The sequence below is a fragment of the Musca autumnalis genome, unplaced genomic scaffold (assembly GCF_047663935.1).
Source record: "Musca autumnalis isolate F117 unplaced genomic scaffold, ASM4766393v1 scaffold_1, whole genome shotgun sequence".
In the NCBI taxonomy this organism is placed as follows: Eukaryota; Metazoa; Arthropoda; class Insecta; order Diptera; family Muscidae; genus Musca; species Musca autumnalis.
Window position 1 is genome coordinate 71,134,461 of NW_027411644.1, and position 24,482 is coordinate 71,158,942.

Genomic DNA, 24,482 nt, shown 5'->3' on the forward strand with positions numbered 1-24,482 from the left:
TTCCGTCCAAGTCAAGAACCGCCTCACTGCTCACCATGAAGAAATCCGATCTGAAACTAGCAGTGGGGATCATCACGGGTCATTGCAGAATAATATCAATGACGTGCAAATGTACTGCAGGCTGTGCGAGAATGAGGAAGAAATAGAGACGATCGAGCATCTACTATGTCGCTGTCCTATGCTCACTTCAAGAAGACTGCGCATCGTGGACGTACTTACTTACTTACTTAGCTGGCCCATTACAGAACATTTGTTCTATAGGCCGAAAAGAAAAGAATCTCCAATTCTCTCTATTTGTTGCTTCGCTTTCTGGAATACTGCGCCTTTTCATCTCATCATCCACTTGTTTGCGCCATCTATTCCTTGGCCTGCCAATTCTGCGTGCACCGCCAAGCGGTCCGTGTTTATACACCTTTTTAGCGGGGTCATCATCGCTCATTCTTATGATATGGCCTAGCCAACGCAATCGCTGCATCTCGACACGTTTAACAATATTGATGTCGTTGTACAGCAGATACAGCTCGTGGTTCATGCGATGTCGATATTCACCGTCAACGCAGATTGGTCCGTAGATCTTTCGAAGAATTTTTCTCTCAAACACACCAAGCACTGCCATGTCTGCTTGCGCAAGTACCCAGGCTTCGGAGCCATACATCAGCACGGGTAGTATCAGTGTTTTGTAGAGCGTTATTTTTGTTTGACGAGATGTGGCTTTGTTTTTGAACTGCTTACTTAAACCAAAGTAGCATCTGTTGTCGTTTGTTGTGTTTACGGAGGTGCCGAGGTAGAGGAAGTCTTTTACTACCTCAATATTATAGGAACCAACTTCCACAGTCGGTCCGAGCTCAATGGACGCATTGCGCGTCGACACCATCAACTTGGTCTTCTCACCGTTTACCGCCAGACCCACTTTAGCAGATTCTCCTACTTTTACTGATCGGCCTATGATGTCTATATCATCAGCATAAGCAAGTAACATGTGACTATTGGTGTAGATTGTGGCACTTCTTTTGACGTTTGCCTCCGTATAATCTTTTCCAGCAGGATGTTAAAGAGATCACACGAAAGGCTGTCTCCTTGTCTGAAACCTCTTTTGGTACCAAACTCTTCGGAGAGGTTCTTTCCTATTTTAACTGAGGACCTCGTGTCAGTTAAAGTCATTTTGCAAAGACGGATGAGCTTTGCGGGGATACCAAATTCAGACATGGCTTGGAATACCTTCGAACGCAGCGGGCTGTCGAAGGCTGCTTTATAATCGACAAAAAGGTGGTAGGTGTCGATCTGCATCTCTTGGGTCTTCTCCAGGATTTGCCGCAGGGTAAATATCTGGTCAATGGTGGACTTGCCAGGTCTAAAGCCGCATTGGTATGGTCCAATTACCTCGTTGACCATAGGCTTTAGTCGTTCGCACAATATCCCTGACACGATCTTATAGGCAATCTGGAGTAGACTTATGCCCCTATAGTTAGAGCATACAGTCTTATCTCCTTTCTTGTGGACAGGGCACAGGATGCTCAGGTTCCAATCGTCGGGTACTCGTTCTTCCTGCCAGATGGTGCTAACTAACTGATGAATACACCTTATCAGCGTGTCGCCTCCGGTTTTGAACAGCTCGGCTGGTAGGCCATCAGCTCCTGCTGCCTTATGATTCTTCAGCCGGTTTATTGCTGTCTTTACCTCATCTTGGCTGGGCGGTATACATTCAATACCATCTTCTGGGATTGGGACTGTGGTATCTTCGTCGTCTTCGCTGCTATTGGATACCAACAGTTTTGAAAAATGTTCTTTCCATATCCTGAGTACACTATCTGTATCAGTTACCAAATTACCTTGCTGGTCTCTACAGGAGGATGTGCCTGTACCAAAGCCATCAGTTTGATGCTTGACTCTTTGGTAGAATTTTCGGACTTCATTCTGGCTCCTGTACATCTCGATTTTTTCAGCCTCCCGCTTTTCCATCTCTCTCTTTTTCCTGCGGAAAAGACTTTTCTCCTCTCTCCTTTTCTCCCTGTATCTCTCTCGTGCGCTACGCGTTGCTACGGATTGTAAAGTAGCCCTATATGCCGCATTTTTCTCTTCGGTGGCAGCACGACACTTCTGATCATACCATGAATTCCTTGGCTGAGGTCTTTGGTATCCAAGTATGGATTTTGCTGCTGTTTGCATGGAGTGGGCAATGCTTTGCCATTGCGCTGATATGTTATCGGGATGAGGAGTGCTTTGATTAAGAAATTGGGCTAGTTGAGTGGAATACGCTGTGGATTGCAGCTTACCGATGTCTAACTTTCGTGTTGTGTCTGTTCGTACTTTGTTTGCTACGTTTAACCGGGTACGTATCTTTGCTGCAACTAGGTAGTGGTCCGAGTCTATGTTTGCTCCTCGGAACGAGCGCACATCCAACACGCAACATCTATCACAACGTGATCAATTTGATTTCTTGTTTTCTGATCTGGAGACAGCCAGGTGCCCTTATGGATATCGATATGTTTAAATCTGGTCCTGCTAACTACCATGTTTTTTGCCTCTGCGAAGTCTAACAGCCTCATGCCATTGTCAGATATTTCATTGTGGAGACTAAATTTTCCGACTGTTGGGCCAAATATATTTTCCTTTCCAATTTTGGCATTAAAATCGCCTAGAATAATTTTAATGTCATGGGCAGGACAACGGTCATATGTTTCTTCTAAGCGCTCATAAAATATATCTTTGGTCTGTTCGTCCTTGTCTTCAGTGGGAGCATGAGCGCAAACAAACCTGATGTCGAAGAATTTTGCTTTTATTCGAATTGTAGCAAGTCTTTCATTCACGGATGTGAAGCTGTAGACCAGGTGTTTTAACCTCCGACCAACTACAAATCCGCAACCAACCTCATGCTTTATGTCATGGCAACTATAATACAGTGCGTCACCTTTAGGTGTTGTTGTGACGCCTTTCCCATTCCATCGTATTTCCTGTATAACAGTAATGTCGGCCTTGTACTTTTCAAGTACATCTGCCAATGCGTAAACTGCACCTTCTCTATAAAGTTTGCGAACATTCCAGGTGTAGATTCGCAGATAGTGGTCCTTAAAACGTTTGCGGGTGTCGTCAACTTTAGAGGGATTTGTTTTGTCCCATATGTGTTACTAAATTTCTTATCTTTTCTTATACCCTATTACAGCTCTCATTTCCCAACTATACATTTTTATCGTACAAATTCAATCCGGAATATGGAGTGTGTAATTTAACAAATTTCAACAAAGAACTACCAGCCGATACAAAGATACCCACATTACAGGCGCGGCTTAAGCGTCTGCTGCAAGATGTGGAAATACAATCGAAGTAAGTAAACAATTCCTCCTTACACAAACTGTGTTTAACTCATCCAACCAACCAATTTCCTCCTTATTATCTGTTTTAGGGCTCACATGCGTGAGAAGTTTCTGACGGATTTGAGACAAGCCCGTGAAACATATGCCACCAATACAAAGAGACTACAAAGTATTTTGCATGAAATGCGTAAACGTTTAGATGATGGGCATGTGCTGTCCGGAGAAGTGGTACACAGTTTTATGTGTTCCCTGCGAGATGTCCAAGACTACGATGCCATGGTGTGTTTGGTGAATGATTTGAAAAATATACCCAACACCAGGAAATATGTGGAAACAGGCAACATGAGTTTCCTCTATGCCTTTGCCTTGAATCGACGCAACAAGAAGGGAGATCGCGAAAAGGCATTGGAATCTTCTCTTAAGGCCTTGGAAAAGAAAGAAAATGAATTTCCCGATATGTTATGCTTGTGCGGACGTATCTATAAGGATATATTTGTTGAATCGGATTATACCGACACCGTAAGCCTGAAAAATGCCATTAAATGGTATCGCCAAAGTTTTGAGGTACAACCAAATGAATATGCAGGCATTAATTTGGCCACCCTCTTGGTTATTGATGGCAAAGAGTTTTCCAATACGGAGGAGTTGCAACATATTGGTATGACTCTTAATAATTTGATAGGCAAAAAGGGTAGCCTATCTTCGCTAACAGAATACTGGGATGTGGCCACGTTCTTTGAGATCTCGGTGTTGGCTGAAGATTATGCCAAGGCCATAAAGGCGGCCGAGTGTATGTTCAAGCTGAAACCACCTGGGTGGTATTTAAAATCCACCATAGGCAATATAAGTCTTATACACAGATTTCGCAAGAAAGGTGATGATCATCAGCCCACCATTGAAGAACAAATCTTTCAATTTTGGATGGATTTCTTTTTGGATGCCACCGATAGCACTAAGATAAGTAATATACGCTTCCCCATATTGGTGAGTAACAGCTGTTATGGTATGGGCGATTGAAAACAATAATTTTATTTTCTTCTCCCTTCCTTGTAGATCTTGGAACCCCAAAAAATCTATATGCCCAGTTATGTCAACATCAACATGGATGCCGAAGAGAAGTCCATACAAATCATCAACATTTGCCTGGCCCATGCAAAAAATGAGTGTAAAAAAGTCCATGACTTTGTGTTCACTGCCTCCCAAATTAAATCGGTCAGCTTGTATAAACGTGATGATCGTTGTGCCTATCTCTATGTCCATCATAATTCGGATGATTTTCAAATCTATTTTCCCTCACCGGAATGTCGTCAACGTTTTTATGATTTAATCTTGGAAATGGTATCCGATCAAGATGTCTTTGTCAATTTGAATGAAGAAGAAACGCCACAAATTGAATATGAATACGATTATGATGATCAAAACCGCAAGGTGGTCTTGGGTAAAGGTACCTATGGCACCGTTTATGCGGCACGTGATAAACACACCCAAGTGAGAATAGCAATAAAAGAAGTGCCCGAAAAGAATTCACAAGATGTCCAGCCATTGCATGAAGAGATTAAATTGCATTCACAGCTAAGGCATCGTAATATTGTGAGGGTAAGTTGGAAACAAATATATTGAATGTTGTTGTTGTATTTTTAAGTGGGAATGGTAATTTTCTAAAGAAATATTAGAAGGAAAGGAAACCAATGAAATAAGAGATGGAAATATTAATTATCTGTGTGTAAAGGATTGCTTCTGAAAGGCTACTAAAGACTTCCTAAGGGCCTTCTATAGATAGGGGAGCTCCTAAATCGGCTGGAGACTTAAGACTTTCTCCCATGGACAGGTGTAAAAGTGCGAACCAAATTTTCTTATAAATTATGTATAAGTTTGTGCCAATAGCCGGTCTTTTGACGGGGATTTAAAACTTGCACAGTTGTGAGATTTTTCGGATCTATAAATATATTTTTGTGTTCAGAACAATGACCTACCCTTGGTAAAAATGTCACAAGAATCGGGAGGTCGCGTGCATACCCGAATTAAGTCTACTGTGGATAGAAGACCTCCTTAAGGTCTTATATGGATAGAAGGTCTCCTTAAGGTCTTTTATGCATAGAGGATCTACTAAAGGAGTTCAATGGATAGAAGACCTACTAAAGGTCTTCTATGAAAGAGGACCTCTTAAAGTTCTATGAAAGAAGACCTCTTAAAGGTACTTGTATTGATGGAAGGTCACTTAAAGGCCTTCAGTGGAAACAAGAGGCCCTATAGACCTTCAGCGGAAAGAATACCTCCCAAATGTCTTCTAGGGATAGAATATCCCCTGAAGGTTTTCTATGAATAAAAGACCTGCTAAAGTTCTTCTATGGATAGAAAAACTTTAAAGGTCTTCTATATAATGAAGACCTCCTAAAAGTCTTCCTCCTAAAGACCTTCTAGGGATATAAAGACCTCCTAAAGTTCTTCTAGTATCCAGTCCACTGATCTTGTTGGCCTTCGAAAACGAACGATGTTGATTCTAAAATGCAATGACTGAAGGGTCTTCCCAAACCTCGTTATCTTCGCTAACCTTCATCGTTGTTGTTGTTGTAACCGCATATGATATGTTTGTATGTTTGTTTACCTTCCTGATCTGGCTCTATCTCCAGGTTTAGGAATTAAAACGGCTGCACCATCTCAAACGTGGTTGGGGCAAAATTATTCTGGTTCGTCGTGGCATTTGACGCTCCTCAGGTGCGATAGATGGGGGATGTTTTCCGAGGACCACATTCACGCGATAGTTTTTATGGCACCTTCGACTGCATGCGTGTGAATGCCATTTTAATGCTGGACCTCTCTTTCCAGATCATGAAGATCCCTCCTGACATGCCTGGGTGGGGGGTCCTATTCACTATATTATGGTGATTTGGATGGCAGTCACGGTAACATCCGAGCAAGTACTGCAACGAACGCATGCAAATGTGTATTGTTGTATTGGAAGAGTCTGTGTCTCCTCATGTGGATGGTTCACCTCATGGAAGACATGAGGCACCCTTTGCAGTTCTCATGGTGGCATTCTGACAGGTTTAACCTGTCGTGTTAAATGTAGTCAACAAGGTTTCCTTATATGCACCGTAAGTGCTGCCGGCTAGGTAATTGAGGACCTTGTTTCTACATCTCAGCTTGTGGCAAGCGCGGACGACATGAACATGCTGCCGAATGTGACCCCTAGAATCTTGCAGTTTGTGGTAGGAATTCTGTTACCATAGACCATGACATTCAACTCTGTTCTCACCTCGGCCGTCCATGTGGTCAACAGAGTGGTCGTAGACTTAGTGGCGGATATTTTTATATTCCTGACTCGGTAAAAGGTAGTAAGATCGTTTATATAGGAGTTCAGCTTTTCAAAAATGACATTAGGGAAGGTATCCGAAGCCAAGTTCGTACAATCAGCCGTATACGTAACGGATTTAATGCCGTCTGGAGGGATGGAATACAGAGAAGGTAGAGGTTAAGCAGTTCGTGAGATATTACTCCACCTTAGGGAACATTCTGTTTCATATTACGGGACTTCGACTTATTGTTCCTGAATTCGATGTTCGCCTGACGTCCTAACATATACTTGATTATCCAACGTTTCAAAATACGCAGTTCCAATGGCCCACATCATTTGTATGAACAAACTGCGTATACGTAATATCACACGTTAGATTTTATGAGTCCTCGATAGCGATAGCTCGTTGCGATAGCGCACAGCGGTGTTGTAGTGTTGTGATGCTTACTGCGGAACCCATGCTGATGATTGGCAATTTGATAGCCATTTCTGACGCTGGGAAGAACTAAAGCCTGGAGGGTCTTTGCTACGGGCGACGATTCACCTTTGCTGGCATCGTTGGCTGGCTTTAGTAGAAGGAACAACAATGCCCATTTTCCAGGCTATTCCGGGTGTTACAGGATTACCATGGAAATACCATTAGGGTTTTTCGCTTTGGATGATTTAGAGTTCCTGATGGCATTTGCCGGTGATCCCTCCACCGCAGAAAGAGATCTAATGCGTTGTAGTACTCTTCTCTTTGCCCTGCCACAACTTGCGCGCCTCTTCTGATCAGTCAGCTTAGGCCAATTAGCTTTCCCATGGTTAATGAAAGTGCGGCGTTCAGAGTGATGCCATCGGGCGGTCTGCTGATGGAGACACTTATGGAGTGGGAGTGGTCTGACCTAAGAGAAACGACGGGTTGCCAGATTGTGTCATTTGTCAGACCAGGTGACACTCTAAGCTAATTCTGGTAGGGGTCCTCATTGGCAAACTTAGAGCTATCAATCTGATCAGTCAGCACTATACCCCCGGTCATTGCCGATGACTAAATGCCACAACTCATGATGAGCATTAAAGTCCTCTAAGACCAGTCGATTATACACTTTCAAAGGCGGGCTAATGTTGAGAAATAATTACCAAAACCTCAAAAAATTCCTACGGTGACCAACTAAAATGGCCGGTGGCCACAATAACTATCGAAAGGAGTAACTTCATAATTTAATCGGGTTTTAAGTTGGATAATGTCGATCCATTCGTTCAACACTCAACATTCTTGCGCTTTAATCCAGTTTAACTTCTCGGAACACTTTTTCTATGAGAATCTCTAACATGTCGAATATCCCTTCTACTTCTCTTTTATCAAATTTCCAGTATCTTGGTTCACTCTCCGAAGACGGTTACTTCAAAATCTTTATGGAACAAGTACCTGGTGGTTCCCTCTCCGATTTGTTGGAAAAGAAATGGGGTCCACTCAAGGATAATGAATCCACCATGGCGTTTTATTCAAAACAAATTCTCGAAGGCCTTAAATATTTGCACGAACAAAAGATTGTACATCGTGATATAAAGGGTGATAATGTACTTGTGAATACGTACAGTGGTGTTGTGAAAATATCCGATTTTGGTACCTCAAAACGTTTGGCTGGCATCAATCCCATGGTATCAACATTTACTGGCACCCTGCAATATATGGCACCGGAAGTTATTGATTTAGGTTTTCGTGGTTATGGTCCAGCAGCTGATATCTGGTCATTTGGTTGTACAAATGTTGAAATGGCCACCGGGAAGAGACCATTTATTGAGCTGGGCTCACCACAGGCGGCCATGTTTAAGGTGGGTTTTTATAAAACCCATCCAACCATACCCGACGAATTGTCACAGGCTGCTAAAAATTTCATTCTTCGCTGTTTTACCATTCAAGAGAATGAGAGGCCAACGGCAGCCCAGCTATTGGAGGATCCTTTCTTGACAGAGTAAGTTTGCGATTCAAATATTTTTTTTAAAACGGTTCTTTATCTTCATTTCCTGTTTAGTAAACACCGCAAATTGAGGCTGGGACCACCATCTACAACAGATTTCAATCGCAGTATTTCTGTGCCAGCTGATCGCTTGGTTAGCAGCAGGCCCAAGTCTGGAAATACACCCACAACACCAGAAATAGAGTAAGTTCGGGAGAAGATATCTCTCGCTTACAGTGAAATTAATCTTCAATTTCTTCTTCTTATTTTCCAGAGGTTTCCACAGTACCTCCGTTGATATTGAAAATCTACCCAGCCACCAATCCCTTACCATGACAATGGAACGTCGCAACTCTTCCGGCACCTTACTGTCACCCGAAATTGAAGTATCCACACCATCGTTACGTACCGGTGCCGGTTCGGAGACCAGCGAAACCAATGATTTCTATCATCTCAAAAAGGAATCTCAACGTCGTACAACCCTATCGAAAGTCTTGACGACAGATGAGTCAAAGATATGCGATCTATGGTTGGAGAAGTTGAATGATGAACACAATAATATTGTGGCCATAACCAAAGCGGAGCTGCAAAAGCTCATACATGGCATTCGAGAGTACATTATGAATGAAAAAGAGAAGCAATTGGAGGCTTGCATTAATAGCCTAAAAGAAGAACTAAACTATGATGCCACCGCCTTGGATCATTTGCATTTGGCTTTGTATTCTTTTCAAGATGCCGTCATTTCTGTTCTAAGGTTACACTCCATAAAGCCCCATTGGATGTTTGCCTTGGATAATTTGGTAAAGCAGGCGGTGCAGGCTTGTGTTATGATTTTGTCGCCCGAATTGGGTGCCAATTTGCTGGGGAAGGATCCCTCCCTAATCGATGATGAAAGTGTTCACAATCAACAACACACTTCCACCGATAGTCAGGAGAAAATGATTGCGTACGAAGCAGTCCATGCCCAAAGTGCCACACCCGCAATGGATGAAGATAGCAGCAGTTTCTCTTCCACCGAATGCGTACGTTTACTGCGTGACATCAAAGAGTCTAATCGTAAATTTCATTATCAGCATTTGGAACATCAAAAACAGAGTCTTAAGGCATTGCAAAATATCAGCAAAGAATTGGCTCACTTTTATATGGGTCGCAAGCGAACAAGGACACGTTCGCGTTATAATTCAGCGGGCAGTAAGAAACCAAATCGCCAATATAAGAGACAATTTGCTCGTCGCTCTTTTAGTATTTACAATGGTGGCCTGCAGGAAGTCGATGAACAGCTGGAAGAGTGGTTGACCCGCAACGATGTCGATGAAATATCCAAAAACATCATCCTCAACGAGGGTTTCTCCTATGAAGATTTTATATATAATATGGAAAAATTGGATTTAATGCGTTTAGAACTGAGGTAAGTTTAAAAAAGCCTTTAATACAGACAAGGGAGACTTCTCTCATATCTATAAGTGCACCCCGATTCATATTAGCTCAATGATATGGGACCTACAGTTTATCGCCGAGTCCGAACGGCGTGCCCTACGACACCACTTGTAGAGAAGTTTTACATGGCTGAAAAACTCAGGAAATGTCGCCAAAATTACTGAGGGGTATTATGCCATCGTTGAATATTTGATGTTGCCCAGCCGGGAAATCGAACCCACGACCTTCTGCGTGCAAGGCGGGTGTGCATACCATTGCTCCACGGTGGCAGGAATAATAAGCAAAAATTTTGACGCTTTAAGAAAGTAATTTTGGATTGCCACATATACACTTAGTAGGAACAAATTATAGTCTTCTGCAGGAAGAAAAAATTGAATAAATAATGAGCTTCGTATAGTGGTCTTCTAATTCTTCTTGAAGAATTTAGTCAACACAAGATCCTCTACGGATATCTTTAAGAACACTTGTACTTTCTCTACATCACGATAATATAGATCATCCCTAGGTGAACCCTTTGTGCTTCTTCAGATAAATACGGCTTTTGTAGAATTTGGCCTTCTATGAAAATATCTTTGGGTAGACATTTTTGGTTTTCTTTGAGAAGATCTTTTAACCTTTTGGTCTTCTTCCAGATGAATTTATGGTTCCATATAAGACTTTTGAGAGTTTTCACTAAGAAAATCCTTCCCTAATAACGATAGCGTTGAGACGGTTTTATAGCGTTGAGACTATGTTGCAACACATTATCAGAATGTGAGTCCCCCTCCGCAATCTCATTCACAGCAACTACAGACACTAATGAATACCACGCGGCGGAAGCGGCTTTGTTTTAGACAATGAATTGATCCTGAACCACCCTATATCTGCTTTATCACCTCTGTAGTGGAGTTCTGTAACTAATCTCTTGAGTTACAAAAATCGCTAAAATTAAAATGACAGAACTTTATTATTATTACTTACTACATTAGATATCTTCCTGCCGAGAAGGAACCACCACAATTTACAATGGATGATGTTGCAAATGCCATTATGAAGGCCAAATCATCCAAATCGTTGTTGTTGTTGTAGCAGCATACAAACCTACGTAGAAGCATAAGTTTGACTCTGGGTAGGGCCTTGATGTTATCTCTTTGGTAATGCCGAAACAGCTGGATGAGGCGGAAGTTGAGTTTCTCACCAAAATTCTCAATCTGTCGCTAGTCATCCACATTGTGGCTGAAAAAAACTGACGACAGGCAAGGATGCCAGAAACGGTTAATCGTACAGACTTATTTCGCTTTTGTCGCCCGTTGCAAAACTCTTGAGGCTTTACTTTTCCCCAGAAAGCAGGAAATCTCAACAATATCGCACACCATCACCACACATATCAGCCGAGGACTTGGGGCTTGAACAGTCCACCATGCTGCACTGTTTGATGACATCGAACACTCTCCGGCCCAATTTCACAGGTTGGATAATCAATTGTATGTGTGGAATTCAGGAGCAATAAATCGCGGCTCCATATAGTGAAGTATGGAGTTCCACAAGAAGGGGTATAATCTCCGGAACTCTTTATCTTCTACCTTTCTTTTATTTTATTCTACCCTCTCCAGACGGCATAGAAATCGTTGCGTATTTGAATGGTTGGCGATCTTGGCCTCTTGTCAACTCCTATTTAATAGATGATAAAGCCTTCCGCTTTAAATCCTTCATACTTCAAAATCCTTGGGGGTGTGGGTGTGTTTAAGTCGTCCGTACATGTGACAGCTATCCGTGGCAGCTAAGAATTAGGAACAGCGTCTTTATGCCTATATTGACCACTTATGACACAATAGCTTTGTCTGCGATAAGCTATACGGCGCTCAACCCCTCGTCCTGACCACTTATATGGTGAAATCAGGATACTTCCTGATTCTGTGTGACCATTTATATGAAGAGATTAACATGCTTACTGTTGATTTTCCCAACAGAATCAGCGCTATTATTTACTGCCACTCGGAAGCTCGTCTGAAAACTTTGTTCATTTGAGATGAAATCTGGAGAACACCTTGTGGCTTTGGTTAGTTTGTGAAGCTGCCTTGGCAGTGGTATCATTTCGGATTCTCAGACTTGTTGATAGCAAACAGAAGAGGTAGAGGGTGTGGAGTTTTGACTCTGGTTGGGTCTCTTGGCCTTCCATGATGGAAGGTTTGATCTTGGAAGGTTTGATCTTGGTCGAATCCACAAGGCCAAGAGTCGAGGCCGGTGCTAAGTTAGCTATCTAAGACGTTTGTTAATCTTAGGGCTGATTCTTCCGCTTTGACGTGACGTACTTCAACTTCGAGAGGTAGGGTCTCTTGGGCCATCGGGTGTGGTTCCTCCGTTGGCCTTTACTTTTTTGGTGAAGAAGATTTGGTCTAGGCCGGCGCTAAGTCAGTCTTCCCAGCCCTCTGAGTACATGATTTATCTTGGTATTAGGGTAACCCTAGTACTACCACATAAAATGCAACAATCTGGCAGCATCATAGCAGTGTTGCATGCATCAGTAGTTTTAAGTTATTATCTCTCTCTACTCATTGTCAGTACACAGTCAGTTAGTTACTTCGCAACCACCAATTAATAGACATCTCATCTGTACATATTTCGTCATATTTCATTGTTCTTCATAATTAATACTTTATTTCAACTCATAAAACAACTTAAAGTTTTATTCAATAAATGAATTGATTGTTATGTTTAAACATCGTCTTTCATTCAATCGACCACCTCCGTAAGAACATAACAATTTGGCGACGAGGATTTTGGAACAATATGTATCATTCTCGCTAACAATTTGGCGACGAGGATTTTGGAACAAATATAAGTTTCAACAAGGCTGCGTAATAAGATCAAGACATCGCACACAATAAAAGTTGTGGCAGGAAGATTTTCAAGGAAAACATAAAAACGCACAGGCGCAAGTTCATCAGGAATATTCTAACAAGAATTTTCAAGAAATCTTCAGCGATCAACGCTCACACAAACAACAGTTTGCAGTCTCACATATACAGAAATTTTTTCAGCTCAACACACACACCACTACAACGTTGGGAATTTCATCATTTTTGCAGCGCACACATACAGACATACAACGGCAGCGTCTCTAACAAAATTGTAACGGCTGATAACACACAGACACTAGAACAATCTAGACATGTCGGAACAAGCGAATATTTTACAAATACTTGCGAATCAACAGGATTTGCTCATCAAACTCACACAAATCATCGCTGGACAACAAGGTGCAAACACAGTTTCATCATCAATTCCAGGTGAATCATCAGTGGCAAAAGCCCACCTCATGGAATCTTTAGCTAATTCCATGACGGATTTTCACTATGAGCCTGACAGTGGTTTATTATTTGAATCGTGGTACAATCGTTTTAAACACATCTTCGAAAGGGAAGCAAGTGCACTGGACGATGCAGACAAAGTAGGACTGTTGTGGAGAAAAATGTCCAATCACATTCATGAACGATTCAAGAATTTCGTGTTACCAAAACAACCTCAAGAACTTTCATTGGCAGACACAATCAAGCATCTTACAAGACTATTTGGCAGAACAGAAACACAAGTAAGTCTACGATACAAGTGTCTCCAAATCACAAAGATGGAAAATGAAGATTTTAAAGAATACGCTAGTCGTGTCAATCTTCAGTGTGAACTTTTTAAACTGGATGACTTAACTACAGACCAGTTCAAGTGTTTAATTTTCATACTTGGTCTTAAATCATCACAAGACAGTGACATCAGAATCCGTTTATTAAGGCATCTTAATGAAAGTAAGGAAGTAGTCAACTTAGAAAAGCTTGTTGATGAAACACAAAGCATTTTGGATTTGAAAAGTGACACAGCACTAATTGAGGGAAGCCAAAAACAGTGCAACAAAATTGGTAAGCCTCAACAAAAACAAAAGATACCAAAAACAGCATGTTGGTATTGTGGAGATATGCATTATGCAAAACATTGCCCCTACTCCAAGCACAAGTGTACCAAGTGTCAACAGATTGGTCACAAAGATGGTTTTTGCAACAGCATGCACAGGCAGAGCAAATCAAAACACAACAACGACAAACATCAACAAAGCAAAGCCAATCATGATCAAAACTCAGAACAGAACAATGTGAGTCATCAGAATTTTAACAACAACAAAACAAAATTCAGCACAAAAACAGTATCTACAACAGATCCAGTCAAAATCAAGCAGGCAAGAAAATATGCTACAGTGAGTATTAATTCAAAGCAAGTGAAACTACAGTTGGACACGGCATCAGACATTACCATAATTTCTAAATCAACGTGGAAAAGAATCGGAAAGCCGAATGCATTTGAAACCACAGACACCGCCGAAGATGCAGGTGGCAATAAACTAAAATTTTTTGCAAAACTTTTTCCAATAGAAGTGTCAGTTGCAGGAAAATCAAAAATTGTGGATTGTTACATTTCAAATTTGGAATCATTAAATGTCCTAGGCATAGATTGGATTGAGAAATTTAATCTATGGGATATTCCAATAGCAAAATGGTGTCATCAGATCAAGTTCACAGGAACAAAGTCATTGAACAATGTTTATCAAGTACTCAATGCTCACTTTCATCCCAGCCCAAATAGACAAGTCAAAACAGCACTCAAAAAAAGGGAAGAGGAAGAAGCGACCGCAAAAGCATCTTCAAGAAGAAAAACTCACAACGTATTCAACGTTCATAAAAATCTATGTTCATCAGTCATGGACAGAAATCAGAAAAAGGAAAGTCAGTATAATTCCAAACACGGAAGTCGCATCAAGGTACATGCAGATCAACTTCAAACAAAAATAGGCGATACTTCTGCTTCATCAAACAAATTATCACCTTTGGACATATTACTTCGAGAATTCAACATTAAATTGCCGTATACAGATTCTACAGCATATCAACCTGAATCATCCACAGAAGACAACCAGTTGAAGTAATATCCAGAACCCAGGTTCAAACTTAAAAGGGGAGATATTAGGGTAACCCTAGTACTACCACATAAAATGCAACAATCTGGCAGCATCATAGCAGTGTTGCATGCATCAGTAGTTTTAAGTTATTATCTCTCTCTACTCATTGTCAGTACACAGTCAGTTAGTTACTTCGCAACCACCAATTAATAGACATCTCATCTGTACATATTTCGTCATATTTCATTGTTCTTCATAATTAATACTTTATTTCAACTCATAAAACAACTTAAAGTTTTATTCAATAAATGAATTGATTGTTATGTTTAAACATCGTCTTTCATTCAATCGACCACCTCCGTAAGAACATAACACTTGGGACTGATTCTTCCATTTGACATCACATCCTTGAACTTCGAGAGCTTTACTGCCAGTGTGGTGGCATAGCCTTCCGTTGAAGAGGTTGTTGAGGTCACTAAGGTTAGAGTCCAAGGTCATCCTTCTGTAGATATCGGGATGAGACAAAGATTTTGTTGAGGTCTAGATTTATTTTGGGCAAGTGAAGGTATATACTTTCGAATTTGTCCATCAAATTGAGATAAGTCGTAATCAACTTCCATTATCTTGCCGAAGGTTCCCTATCGACGAACTACCTTCGTTCAAACTACGATAACACAGGTTTTCTTAGCCATCCGATTTACCACACTAGTTGGGACGGGGAAACATTCTCCACTAATTTATTTTTCGCGAATCTTCCTCAACTACATCCTGCCTCGAAAGTCAATTCAGTCGTATCTGTTTTTTTTTATAAATTTAATTTATTTAATTTTGTAAATGTTACTGGGGCCGAGGTCAGCTTATCGAAGACTAAATATTGTCTGCCTTCTTTAGCCAGACTATCCTTCCCCAAATCTACGTTGGGTTTATATGTCCGTCCCTCCTCTTACATACTGTCCCGTCCCTAGTTATATAATTTGCAGTGAGCGTTGCTGAAGTTTTAACTGGGTTGTTTTGGAAGTTGTTTTTTTTTTAATAATTTTTAAAATCTATGCTTCATTGTGTGAGGAAAGACGTTGAAGTACAAATTTCAATATTGTATTCATTTTCATCAAATATCAAAATCACTAATCCAGATATACATTTTTTTTAAATTAATTTCTCGTTTGGGTCGAGCAAAATGACCGGTGAAAAAGGAAAGCCGAAGATTCGAACCCACAAAACTACCACTATGTGACATGTTTCACCTTTGGTAAAGGCTCATCAGACATATCGGCTGTGAAGCGGCTTTGCTATTATCTAACTTTTCCTCTTTCAAATGCAATTTGTTTTTTTTACAACGATTAATATTTGTCCATTAATTTTTTTTTATTTTCAGATTGGGTATTGAAGTACGCCTGTGGTCATTAATAACGCAAATTCGTGCACAAACCGTGCCAATGAATATCGGCAATTTGTCCGAAGATCGGCAGTCGTCTAATTCACCATCCTATGTAAATAATGTTGCCTACAGCAATAATACTATGCTAAATAACTTAAATAACAACAGCACAACAACAACAATAACCAGCAATAACAACAATAATAATAATTCGGTGGCCTTAAATCACAAACAACCATTACGCAGCTCTTTAAGACGCAACAGTAGCAAACGTTGTGACAGTGAATATGATTCGTGTAGTGAATAAGTTGTACAAAAACAAAAAAAAAACAGATAACCTTAAAATTATTTTGTTACAAAAAAACTCTAGTTTTTCTTTAACCCCTAACCGCTACACCCACTACTTACGTTTTTGTATTTTTTCTTAACTCTACTTAAAAATACAAAAAAGAAAGAAAAACATTACAGTGCGCACACATTAAACAATTCTAGGTTTTCCTTTTTCAATTTTTTATGAAAAAGGCTATAACTTTGAATAACACTTATTTTGTTTTTGTTTTTATTGTTAAATTATTCTTACTATTATTATTTCTTTTCCTCCCCTCCCTACCCTTAACATTATAATTATATAATTTAATTTTATATTATTTTTAATGTTTATTTAATTTTTTTCTTTTTGTGAAAAAAAAAACTTATATATTTTTTTTAATATAACATTACTTTCATGCCCGCTTCCCCCCGCCCCGCCCATTTCAATGACTTTGTGCCTTGAACAACAGATGTTAAAGCTGAAACCCCCTGTTAAGTTTAAGTAAGAAAAATAACTAAAATATAAAACATAATTATGAGTTTTTGAAAATCAAGAACAACAAGAAAAAATTCAATGCAAATAAAATTGTGAAAATTCTATTAATTAACATTGTTACCTTTAAATAACAAAACTAGTAATGGCCTTAATTGTTATTAAATGTTTGTATTTTGTTTCTCACATATAAATTTGAACTTATTTACATTATCATTTTTTTAATTCCAGTTCCTAATGACAGAATGTACCATTTTTATGATGTGGCTTGAGGAATGAAGTCATATCCAAACATGACATACTTGCATTTAAAGTTATAAATTTATTGGATTCGGAATGTGTTCTCAAGATGTAAATAAGCTTTTGTAATTTCAATAATTTTATACCATCAATCTTATAGCCAGAGATTGTATATTCAATTTAAATACAACCGGAAAAAATTCTCATCGAATTAATGATGTTAGACCCCACATACATTGTTAGGGCTCCACTGTAAACAATCAGAAACTAGGCATCATTCCCTGTAGGAAGTGTGGGGTCATGTGTTGACATGTCGCCACTTTGTCTACTAATATGGTGACAAAGTCAACACTTTGTCACCAGGTTGTCAACTATTGATACCTTTACCTTAATAAGAAGAAGCATTGTGTATATTGACAGATGATAGCCGAACGAAGCATCCTTTTTTTAATTTTCTTAATTGTTTTACGTAAAACAATTTTTGCGGTTAGTGAAAAGTGTTTTTGTAAAAATTAATAAACTGTCGTGAAAACTTAAAGCATATAATTTCAATAACAAGTATGAGCATAAGAAAATATAAAAGACATGTGAAAAATAAACAATTATATTGCAAAGTACGAATTCTGAGGCGACTAGCAACATTTGTGGTGAAATTTGGACAATTAGACATTATGTGAAACCTTTAGAGAAAAATGTGGAGCCTGATGTATATATTGTCCCGTCTCGCTGGAAATGCTGAATGCAACTAAACATAATAATGAATTACAATGTTGAAGAATTATTTGGCAAAAATCGATTGTGAGATTTTTCCAATGTTATACAGCTGTAATAGGCAAGCAAATTTAAGGACATATTTTTTATTTATGTTTATTCATACATGTTTATTCTTTTCAATTCCTAGATGTTATATCAACATTCAGCGAATAGCCTGATAAAACGTTAAGTGCAACAGAAGAAGAACTATTTTAAGCAGACAAGTCATTGGTGCGACTTGGCCAAGAAAATAAAACGAAAACGTTTTTTATTATTTATATGTCAAAATGTTTAAGCAGCCTTGAAAACATTGTCTTTATTTACTAATTTTTACTTATGTGGAATCTTTGGAATCTTTGAAAAGTTCCAAATAAGCTAAAAAATTTAGTATTGAAAATCTGGTACTATTGACTCACTACCACCAATGTCTATACTGACTCACTACATCCATTGTCTATACTGACTTACTACCTCCAATGTCTATACTGACTCACTACCTCCAATGTCAACACATGGTTCCTCAGGAACTACTGACTTACTATTGACATACTAGTTCCATTGTCAGTACTGACTTTCGAATGACACGTTCATACAAAATGTCTATAGGAAATTACATTAGTTGTCTACAGTTTGTCAGTAGTACTGTTGACAATGTCAGTAGTAAGTCAGTATAGATTCACTATTGACATTTCCTACAGGGTTGTTATTATGCATGCACACATACATACACACACACACATGCAATCCTCATGCTATACTCTTTCTCACTCAGTCAGTCTCTTTCAGTCATTCAGACAACACAGTCATTGTATTACACCACAAGTAGTAACACGCACATCAACTCATTGTAACGTATTTTCAGTTTCCAGAATTAAACAGAATAAATCTTGCTTAATTTTGTTAATTTATCATTAAGTCTTTTATTTATAACATAAAAGCACAACTAAATCTTTTACTCAAACATAAGAGTACAACATACATGAAGACCCTATCTTCTTTAGATAAGTTGTAGTCGATATACCCTTGTCCGCCCGGCCATTCGTCAATAACACTGTTTCCTATAAAAGAGTTTCTATAAATTTTTATAGACCGTAGTAACCTATGAAAAATTGTATAGGCCACTGGGGCATATGAAGTACTTCCTGTAAAAATTTAAAGGCCACAATGGCTTATGAAACAATTTCTATAGCGTTTTGTTGGCCACTAGGCTTATGAACAATTTTCTATAAAATTGTAGAGGTTGCTGTGGCCCATGATAAATTTTATAGGCCACTGTTTCCTATGAAACATTTTATCGACCTATGAAATTGTTTATGGCCTATGAAATTGTTTTTATAATTTGTTATCGACCACAGTCGCCTATAAAAAAAGGTTGAAATTTAAACACGGATATAGAATAGATAAACTTACATTTATTTGCCTTATTTTTAGCATACTTTGTTAAGAAAATATTTGATATTTCGATAAAAAAAAACACGGATCAAAAGATCTACTATGAACATGTTTCTTTCCTCTAGATTAGTGAAGACATCCGCTTAATATGTTGTTTGCACTGTTTGTAAAGTTCTCCTCATGTAATTGGATATGAATTACCACACTAAACCTGCATATAGGCCAACTTAAACAAGAAGACAAATTTATGGGTCTATCTTGTATTGCCACTAAACTTGAGTTGCGTTGTCAGTTGTCTGCGCGACTGAGACGAAATGTTGTACCATTAATGTCAACTCAACTGGGTGGTCGATAAACATGTTATCGATCAGTGTTTTTTCAAACTTGTGACCTCTATTCGCAAAAAAAAAAATAAAAACATTTTAAAAATAATTGCGCTTTGGATAACTCTTTTGTGTATTCTGGACAATATTTTAATATTTTGGCTGAGTTTTCGAGCAAATTTGGAAAACAACCCAAGATTGGAATATAACCTGCCCATTGAATCTTCGGATCGTCAAGTTTTATTTGCTGTCCCAAAAAATGATAAGTTCGGTGGAATTATTTTTTGATGATGAAGAAAATGTACAGGACATTGCATCTATTAGAAGAAATTTGAGGGACAAGTCGAATCCATTGGAATTGCCATCTGCACTGTGTTGCGAGGCCCCCAACAAACCTAAGTCCGCCCATGGACTCAAAAAAAATTTTGACGTGGGGGTACCTTAGGGAGAGACCTTTTTGGCCGTGTGGGGGTCTCAAATCCACATTAAAAATTTATAGCTCACAATGATTATGGCTGGTGGAGCATGAAGGGAACTACATTTTATCACTGGAGCACTCTCTATGGGTAACTACACGTATGCGGGGTGTAGTCAGCCATGTTCCAGGTGATTGTGGCAAATTGTTGTTGTGGGTGGCAAAAGTGCTGGGGGCCACAAACATTTATTGTTGTGGGCCACAAGTATTTGGCGTGGCGATTTTTTTTTATTCTAGCCTCATTGGTGGGGAGGCGAATATTTATGTTTGTTTTGCCCACAAATGTTGATCTGGTGTTTGCAATGGCTGGGTATGCTAAGCCAGGTCATTGCAAACATTTCCTCGTGTGATGGGAATGCACAAGTTCCTTCCTCTACCGGTGGACTGGCATATTTTTCCAAGGAATCATATACCGATCCACCGAGAGTTTGGGTGGGCTCGTGCAGATCATCACACGAGAAAATCCTGAAAAGAAAAAAAAAATAGATTAGAAAATTGTAAAAGTAAAATTCAGGAACGATACAAACCACACGCCGTCTGTCTTTGTCAATAAAATGTCAGCTGATGATGAGAGTTCAAATAATTGCATTCACTTTGGACCATGGGACTAATGACAAACGAATAGGTGCTGCCAAGTTTAGATAATGTAGGGTACGGCAATACCGACAATGGGCAGTACCAATTCTCTTAAATAACACCGTGAGAAAAATGGGTCTCTTAATATCTTTGAGTGCAATTAATTGCAAAAAAATAGTTTAAGAAAGGGACAATTACTATATAAAAAAATAAAGAAGGATAGAATTAGTTACTCTATCAAGATGTCTACTAGTGGACAGTTACACCAAAGTTATAAAAGAGAGTAAATGTTAAGAGAAAAGGTTAGTTTGTTAACTGGTGCTGAACTAAACCTGTAGTGTCATAATAAATGGAAGTTAATTGTCAGAAAAAGGTTAAAAACTTTCAAAGTTTAAATATTTAAATCCGAAAATTGCAAATATTGAGATTTGACATTAGAGGTAATCTATTTAAACCGTGTAAATCGTGTGAGATAAGTGATTCTATAAAAGTTATTTCTAAAAATAGGTGACGAGTGGGAGAAATTAAGTCAGATATTACCCGTATAGCATTCCAAAAATTAAATAAGTCGACGGAAGGCCAAAAGGTAAATAGTTAAATGATGAAAATATCCTAATATTCAAAGAAAATTAATTATTTATCCTTCGTGGATAGGCAAGTCGAATCTGGGTGCACTGGCGTATCGACCAAAAAAGTGAAACAGTGATACCTGTTGGATTCTAGCTACACTATTTATGCTAGACACAACCCCGATCATCTCAAGGTAGGAAAGCTATATTTTCCAAAGATAATAGATAAATGTGTCCCACTGCCATCTGTTGGACACCACCAACAGTGTAACACTCGCCATCCCAGGTTCAGCACCAGTTTAATTTGTGTTAGTCTGACACACATACCCAACCGAACTGAATTCGCCTGTTTTGTTATAATCACAGTGGCTTGGATTTTAACAAAAAGACATCAAAACTGACATATTTTCAAGTCAGTCAAAGTTGGTTATTATGCCCATACGAGAACCAAAGGGCCCAAAAGAAGATTCTAATGAGATGCATTTATTGCCCTAGCGGTGAGGATTTGATCCGAAAGCAATTTATTACTAAACTACAAACTAAACTAAATTGAACTTTTTACTGGAAAATCCTTTGAACATGATATATTTATAATTTTTTTTTGCATGCCACTAAATTTTTATCAGATTCATAATTTTTTTTGATAACCTTTTATTTGACATATTTATTCATTTAGACATTAAGATATCTTTATATATGTATTATTTTAGTTTTTTTTGTCATAATTATTTATTTTTATCTTTCAGCGTTCTCAAAGTAGAGTGTTTAAGATTTATTAGTTTATTCCCTTCCCCTTTTATATTGTTAAGAAAAGAGCTCTTTTGTTAAGGATATTAGGTTGGGGTTTAGAACATATGGGAATTTAAAGTCGTATAAAAATCCTTTTTTTTAAGGTTTCAAATTCAAAATCACTTTGCGAATGCTGTGTTCAGTTTTGTGTATTAATTGTTTGTTAAAATCTATGGACATAGAGAAAGCCCTTTAGGCATAATTTTTTTGGTCTAAAGACCTATCGTTTAAAATTTTCAAATTGGCAAATAAGCCGTTACAGAGTCAAATTTTCTAACCAGGAGAAAAGTAAAAATAAAACTACCGATAATTTGTAATACCAATTATTTTATTGATTATTGATTACATCCTAGAAAAAATTAAGAAATTAAGAGTTAGTAATAGTATTGAAATTTTTGTTAGTATTAGGATTGTTTATTAAATAAATATGACTTAATGTATAGTCTGATAAGGAAAATGATTATGTGTTGAGAATTTAATAGGAGGACATATATGACGAGGTAAGTGTTGTGATGTGGCGGCGTGTGGGGTCACTGGGGTGAAGGAAAGGAATAAGTGACCATGGTTGGGAGGGCAGGATATTGGCCAGCAGGATATGGTTTGTATGGGCGATGATGCGTTTTGTAATATGGTAGTATATGTTTGTTTGAGAAATTCCTTTTAATTTACTGTTGCGTGCCAGGAGTGGGGACAAATAGGGTTGGGACCACACCCAAGAGAGGCGACCTGACTAGCCGGCGTCCTGAATGATACGCCCCGTAAGCGCACGTAACAATATGGCGCCCAAGAATATAATGAAATTTCGTATAGTGTAGGTCATCTAGGCACTAGGCAATAGCCCAGTACATTTAAAGCAATAGCCCGAAATCGCTAACTGAAGCTACAGTATACAGAAGGTATTGCTTCATATCCATTCTGGACAAGTGCTAGAATGTTGTATGAGGGATATATTCTGGAACATTGTGGATGATGTGAAACGATGACGACTTCAATTCAGAATATGACTTGGCCTACTGGCTAAACGAATATAGTGGTAGAAGCAGGTCGTATTCTGGTTAGACAGTTAAAAAAAAAAAGATAGTTTTTTTTAATATTTTTAATAGTGATCCTATTCAATAATTGGATAACCGCCCTAGTACATAACTAGGGTTCTGTTGTATCTATAGGTTGAGTAGCAAGGGATATGTTAGTGAAGAGGAAGATACATATCTTGTCACAGTAGTGTAAAAAAGTGTTAGTTAAATAATCCGTCCTACGCATCACCGTCAATCAGAACCATTATCTTAGGCCAAAATTTATATACCGCACACATCACATCCTTGTCATTAAGTCCTCCGTAATTATTAAATAATATAAAAAAAAATAATAATAATAATAAATTACTTTCGGTGAAGAACCATCTGTTAACATAGACTAGCTTCCATACGTAAAGCACTTCAGGGTGAGGTCAGAGATTGTAGGAGAATCTTTGGGTATGAGCAGCGGAACTCGATCACAGACCAGTAGAAAACGGGACAGACCTGAAAAGTTTGATGCAAACAGATCAGTAGTGATAGAGAATAAAAAGAAGAAAGATATAGAAGATAACACGAACCAAAACATGGCGGAGGATAATCCGAATGTCCAAGGTCAGATTAGGGACCTGTCCCACACCATAAATGTTGGCTCTCCGGTGACTAATTCGTTAGGACCAGTCCATCTTCAAGGTCAAATGGGAGGAGCACAACGACCAAGCACATCTGCCGGTGCGGTAGGAGGTAGCAATGTAACAGGGCCACCACAGCTTGATCTCCAAAATCTGAAAGTAGAGATGGAGGTAATGAAAAAATCTTTAATGGACCTAACCAAAGTTATAAAGGACGTAGCTAAATCTGTCTCCCAGCAGGGCGGGGCAGCAAACAGACCGACATCCTCTGAAGATAATAGGCAAAACTCAAATAACACCCCTCAGGGTCGAAATGAGACATTCGTGCCATCTGCAAATGATAACCCACCACTTCGTCCTATGGAGACACAGTCCAGTGGAAATAATTTCAATGGTACAGACCAAAACCAAGTAGCTAGGCGAGACCCAAGTGGTAGTTCAGCTCCCTTTGATCCGAAGTACAATATTAGGATAAATAAATTGGGACTGCATTTCGATGGAAATCCATCAGGGTTGGGAGTCGAGGAATTTGTGTACCGACTTGAATATTTTCAGTGGCAGTACAAAATACCATGGACTGAAATTATTAGAGACTTCCCATTACTACTCGGTGGCAAAGCGGAATCTTGGTATTGG

General features: G+C 38.8%; 1 protein-coding gene and 1 long non-coding RNA gene across 2 annotated transcripts in view; both read left to right on the plus strand.

Annotated features, from left to right (window-relative positions):
- Positions 1 to 16,742, plus strand: part of Ask1 (apoptotic signal-regulating kinase 1) — a 48,482-nt gene extending 31,740 nt beyond the window's left edge. The window contains exons 3-9 of the mRNA XM_073980645.1: positions 3,161 to 3,321; positions 3,401 to 4,295; positions 4,365 to 4,907; positions 7,960 to 8,561; positions 8,622 to 8,750; positions 8,821 to 9,954; positions 16,280 to 16,742. Of these exons, the coding sequence (XP_073836746.1) occupies positions 3,161 to 3,321; positions 3,401 to 4,295; positions 4,365 to 4,907; positions 7,960 to 8,561; positions 8,622 to 8,750; positions 8,821 to 9,954; positions 16,280 to 16,589 (3,774 nt within the window). The 3' untranslated portion in view covers positions 16,590 to 16,742. The remainder of the gene's footprint in view (positions 1 to 3,160; positions 3,322 to 3,400; positions 4,296 to 4,364; positions 4,908 to 7,959; positions 8,562 to 8,621; positions 8,751 to 8,820; positions 9,955 to 16,279) is intronic.
- A 4,456-nt stretch (positions 16,743 to 21,198) lies between these two features.
- LOC141390608 (uncharacterized) lies at positions 21,199 to 21,645 on the plus strand. Its single transcript, XR_012409417.1, has 3 exons — positions 21,199 to 21,283; positions 21,351 to 21,429; positions 21,498 to 21,645. It is a non-coding gene; the product is annotated as an uncharacterized lncRNA (long non-coding RNA).
- The last annotated feature ends 2,837 nt before the right edge of the window (positions 21,646 to 24,482 follow it).